Source organism: Terrapene carolina, unplaced genomic scaffold, assembly GCF_002925995.2.
Source record: "Terrapene carolina triunguis isolate 2854851 unplaced genomic scaffold, T_m_triunguis-2.0 Scaffold236, whole genome shotgun sequence".
In the NCBI taxonomy this organism is placed as follows: domain Eukaryota; kingdom Metazoa; phylum Chordata; order Testudines; family Emydidae; genus Terrapene; species Terrapene triunguis.
This window is the reverse complement of record NW_020664587.1, coordinates 85,598-90,794: the sequence shown is the minus strand read 5'-3', so window position 1 is coordinate 90,794 and position 5,197 is coordinate 85,598. Positions and strand designations below refer to the sequence as shown.

The window sequence follows — 5,197 nt, the reverse complement described above, 5'->3', positions numbered from 1 at the left end:
AGAAAACTAAACGCTAACACAACTACTATTATCATTATGAGAGGAAAAACAGAGTTGAGGAAATCTCAACAGTACAACTGCGAGAGCTCCGTCTCAGGCCGAGGCAGTTGAGAAGAAACTGAGGGCGGTTCACCCGTGCAAAGCTATATAAAACAGCTGGGGGCACGAGACTGACTAACACACATGAGTAGGCCAAACAGACACTGCTATGAGATATCTCCAATCAAAGGCACAGGAGGCGCTAGCGCACCTAGAGTGGAGCACCCAGAGGGACACTACTCAAAGAAAGAACTACAAGCTGTTATGGCTGACCCCACAATCCTCACTCCCAAATTGTTATTCCACATGGTTGTCAGACATCTCCACCACAGTTCCTTCTTATAGTCGTCTTGGAATTTTACTGTAACCAGACCATTAGCGTCTGGAGGTTTTTCTCAGATTCTCATTCGCCTTGATGTGAATAGCTAATGTGCTATTAGCTAGAGAGATGTAAAGTATTTAAGAAAAATAGACTGTTTAAATGAATATGAGGACCACTTTAAAAGAATCACAGCACTTCCTGTTTCTATCCAAACAGATCAGACTTTGAACAGAGATCTGCTACACTTTAGCCAAGGTTCCTGGACCATAGCTATGGGTTTATTCAGCAAGAGTCTGAGCAGCTTCTCTGCACTGCTTCTGCCACATTCTCATTGAGTTATGTAAAGGTGCACTTCTACCTGAATTAGACATGCAGATCTGATGTTAGGATTGGGAAAGTATTTTTGAATCACTGTTCAGTTAAGAATCCCAGCATTCTGGGGATTGTAATGCTTTCCAAATTTTCATCAGTGGGAATGTAAAGAGGTCACCTGAAAGAAAAAGAGGTTTCTTACAATAACTGAGTTCTTCAGGGGTGTTGCCCCTGCACATTCTCTCTATGGAACAAGTGAAAGTGGGTTGGATATAGACCTATCAATCTACCTTTGGCTCTGGGGTTCAATGGAAGAAACTGAAGCACTTGAGTTACATGCCTCTTATAACCTTGGTCCCCAAATGTTCAGTGCCAAGAACAGGTACCTGTGCAGTTTATCCAATATTTCTGTGATCCTATGGTGCTGGTCATGAATCCTAATAGTATGAATGTGCAGAAGCAACAACCCCAAGAACTCCAGTTAGTTACCCATAGATAACCTCTTTTTCATAGAACGTACATTTTTATGAACTGAACCAATTTATTCTTGTTAGTAGCTCAGCTACTTGGCTTTTTACTGCCTCTAGAATTCTCAAATGAATATCATCAAGTTCCGGAGATTTAATTTCTCAAGAGGTACAATAATCTCTTTTTCGATACCTATCTGACAATGCCTCACCCTGACAGATTGAAAAAGTGTGATTTCAGATAGGTCACTTTAGCGCTCCTTAACACAACAATGATGAACAGTTTGCATATACTGTAATTTAACATCTGGTTTTAGTCTAGTCATCACTTTCTATATGAAAAAGTGGCATTTAAAATTCACGTTAAACTGTTGCACTTTTCATAAACCATACATGAGAAACATATATCTATCTATATATATATATATATATATTACTTACCAAGAGCAATACACGGTTGCAGTTTGAAGTTGCTGGGTAAGGTATGTTGTACAAAGAATAAACGCAGTGTTATCTTGCCCCTCAGATTCCAAATTACATATGATCTCTAGTACTTCTTTGCAATCCACTTTTGCAATCTAACAAAAACAATGTTATCATGTCAAAAAGAATAATGTAGTTTCTTCAGGGATTTTTTTTTTTGCAAAATCTTCTAAATGATGTATGTTAACAGACTGTATTTAACATTAGTTAATTTTTCTACTTGCAAATATTCCTGGCTTCTTTTAGACATGTGAAATTCAAGGTTTAAGGAAAACCAGGAATACTCCTGGAGTAAGCCAGTCTCATAACCTTTCTTCCTCTCTTTTATGTTCTCCAATGGTCATCTGTTTATCCTTCCCAACATTTCCTGATATTTTAATTCTCTTTAATAGATTTTGGCAAGATGCCCTTTGTTGCACTACTGCCAATGGGTTTAAGCTAAAGTACCACTTCAGTTGTATACCCGACATGCCAAACCCACAGGGGGAAAAAATGCAGAAATTGGGCTTGTTTTTGGCTTAATTGGCTTGTGAGTTGCTTGTTGGCTAGTTTTTGGCTTGTAGCTTGTTGCTTTTTTTTTTTTTTTTTTAAATCAGCTCCCGGCAAGCAGGGGCAAAAGGGGGAGAGAATCAGGGGTGCACAACGGGCCTACCACAGTCCCAGACTGCACGACAGAGGGATCTAGTTACATAAGAGTGTTGGGGTTCTTAGGGATTGGCTTGTTTTTGCCTTGTTTTGAAATGGAATTAGCTTGATTTTTGGCTTATTGTGAAAGTTGGGGTGCTTATTTACTGTGTGAAAGTTGGCAACTGTGTTGTGTACATTTCTTTAATTTTACTATGTACCAGGATCAGATTAAAAAAACAATAACACCCTATTTAAGATCTACCAACAATCTAGGTAGTTAGATGTTTCAAATGTTTAAAAATGAGCACTAGTGAAATAGCTTCAATACTGCCTATTAATCACCAATATTAGTCTTCTGACACAAACACTACAGAATCATAGAAATGCAGGACTGGAGGGGACCTTGAGAGGTCATCTAGTCCTGTCCCCTACACTTAAGGTAGGACTATGTCCTGACAGGTGTTTATCTAATCTGTTCTTAAATACCTCCAATGATAGAGATTCCACAACCTTCCTAGGCAATTTGTTCCACAGCTTAACTACCTTGACAGTTAGGGATTTTTTCTGATGTCCAGCCTAAACTTCCTTCGCTGCAATTTAAGCCCATTGCATCTTGTTTTATCCTCAGAGGTTAACGAGAACAATTTTTCCTCCCTCCTCCTTGTAACAACCTTTTATATACTTGAAAAATGTTATGTCCCCCCTCAGTCTTCTATTTGCCAGACTAAACAAACCCAGTTTTTTCAATCTTTCCTCATAGGTCATGTTTCCTAGACCTTTAATCATTTTTGTTGCTCTTCTCTGGATTTTCTCCAATTTGTCCACCTCTTTCCTCAAATGTGGCACTCAGAACTGGATACAATACTCCAGTTGAGGCTTTATCAGCGCAGAGTAGAGTGGAAGAACAACATCTTGTGTCCAATTTACAACACTGCTGCTGATACTTTTGCAACAGTGTTACACTGACTCATATTCAGCTTGTGATCTCATTAATGATCTGGATGATGGAATGGATTGCACCCTCAGCAAGTTTGCGGATGACACTAAGCTGGGGGAGAGGTAGATACACTGGAGGGTAGGGATAGGCTCCAGAGTGACCTAGACAAATTGGAGGATTGGGCCAAAAGAAATCTGATGAGGTTCAACAAGGACAAGTGCAGAGTCCTGCACTTAGGAAGGAAGAATCCCATACACCACTACAGGCAGGGGACCGACTGGCTAAGCAGCAGTTCTGCAGAAAAGGACCTGGGGATTACAGTGGACGAGAAGCGGGATAGAAGTCAACAGCGTGCTCGTGTTGCCAAGAAGGCTAACAGAATATGGGGCTGCATTAGTAAGAGCATTGCCAGCAAATCGAGGGAAGTGATTATTCCCCTCTATTCGGTACTGGTGAGACCACATCTGGAGTATTGCGTCCAGTTTTGGGTCCCCCACTACAGAAAGGATGTGCATAAATTGGAGAGGGACCAGCGGAGGGCAACAGAAATCCTTAGGGGTCTGGAGCACATGACTTATGAGGAGAGGCTGGGCTTATTTAGTCTGCAGAAGAGAAGAGTGAGGGGGAATTTGATAGCAGCCTTCAACTACCTGAAGGGGGGTTCCAAAGAGAATGGAGCTAGGCTGTTCTCAGTGGTGGTAGATGACAGAACAAGAAGCAATGGTCTCAAGTTGCAGTGGGGGAGGTCTACGTTGGATATTAGGAAAAACTATTTCACTAGGGTGGGTTACCTAGGGAGGCGGTGGAATCTCCATCCTTAGAGGTTTTTAAGGCCCTGCTTGACAAAGCCCTGGCTGGGATGATTAAGTTGGGGTTGGTTCTGCTTGGAGCAGGGGGTTGGACTAGAGGACTTCCTGAGATCTCTTCCAACCCTAATCTTCTATGATTCTATGATCCACTATATTCCCCAGATCCCTTTTCACAGTCCTTTCCCATTTTGTATGTGTGCAATTGACAGTTCCTCCTGAGTGGAGTACTTTATAATTATAATTATAATTAATGGAGATATCCCATCTCCTAGAACTGGAAGGGACCTTGAAAGGTCATCGAGTCCAGCCCCCTGCCTTCACTAACAGGACCAAGTACTGATTTTGCCCCAGATCCCCAAGTGGCCCCCTCAAGGATTGAACTCACAACCCTGGGTTTAGCAGGCCAATGCTCAAACCACTGAGCTATCCCTCCCTCTCTTTGCATTAGTCCTTATTGAATTTCACCCTATTTGCTTCAGATGATTTCTCCAGTTTGTACAGCTCATTCTGAATTGTAATCCTATCCTCCACAGAATCATAGCATATCAGGGTTGGAAGGGACCTCAGGATGTCATCTAGTCCAAGCCCCTGCTCAAAGCAGGACCAATCCCCAGACAGATTTTTCCCCCAAATCCGTAAACAGCCCCCTCAAGGACTGAACTCACAACCCTGGGTTTAGCAGGCCAATGCTCAAACCACTGAGCAAGCTATCCCTCCCTCCAAAGCATTTGCAACCCCTTCCCACTTGGTACTGTCCGTAAACTTTATAAATGTACTCTCTATGCCATTATCTAAATCTGTGATGAAGATATTGAACAAAACTGGAAGCAGGTCCAATCCCTGTGGGACCCCACTCAATATACCCTTCTAGCTTGACTGTGAACCATTATGGAGATGAATGTGGTAATTCAGAACTATTTTTTCTCTGCAGACTTGGGAAGACAGAACCACATGGTTCAAATTACAGGATTTCTTCATAACCATAAGGACTAGCAATTTAAGAAGCGACTAAAACTTAACTGTGGGATGCCATTTTTTTGTGTCACAATGAAACTGCACACTATTAGCAAAGATATTCTTCCCAATCACCAGTACTGCAAAGTCAACCCAAATTTTGAGAGGTTTCAGAGTAGCAGCCGTGTTAGTCTGTATCCGCAAAAAGAACAGGAGTACTTGTGGCACCTTAGAGACTAACAAATTT

The 5,197-nt window shown here is 41.6% G+C and overlaps 1 protein-coding gene across 3 annotated transcripts in view; it reads right to left on the bottom strand.

Moving 5' to 3' along the window:
• Nucleotides 1-5,197, bottom strand: part of RLF (rearranged L-myc fusion) — a 114,835-nt gene that overhangs the window by 43,209 nt on the left and 66,429 nt on the right. For all 3 annotated transcript variants that reach the window (XM_024199602.2, XM_024199606.2, XM_024199605.2), the window contains exon 6: nt 1,582-1,718. In XM_024199602.2, coding sequence (XP_024055370.2) covers nt 1,582-1,718 — 137 coding nt within the window. The remainder of the gene's footprint in view (nt 1-1,581; nt 1,719-5,197) is intronic.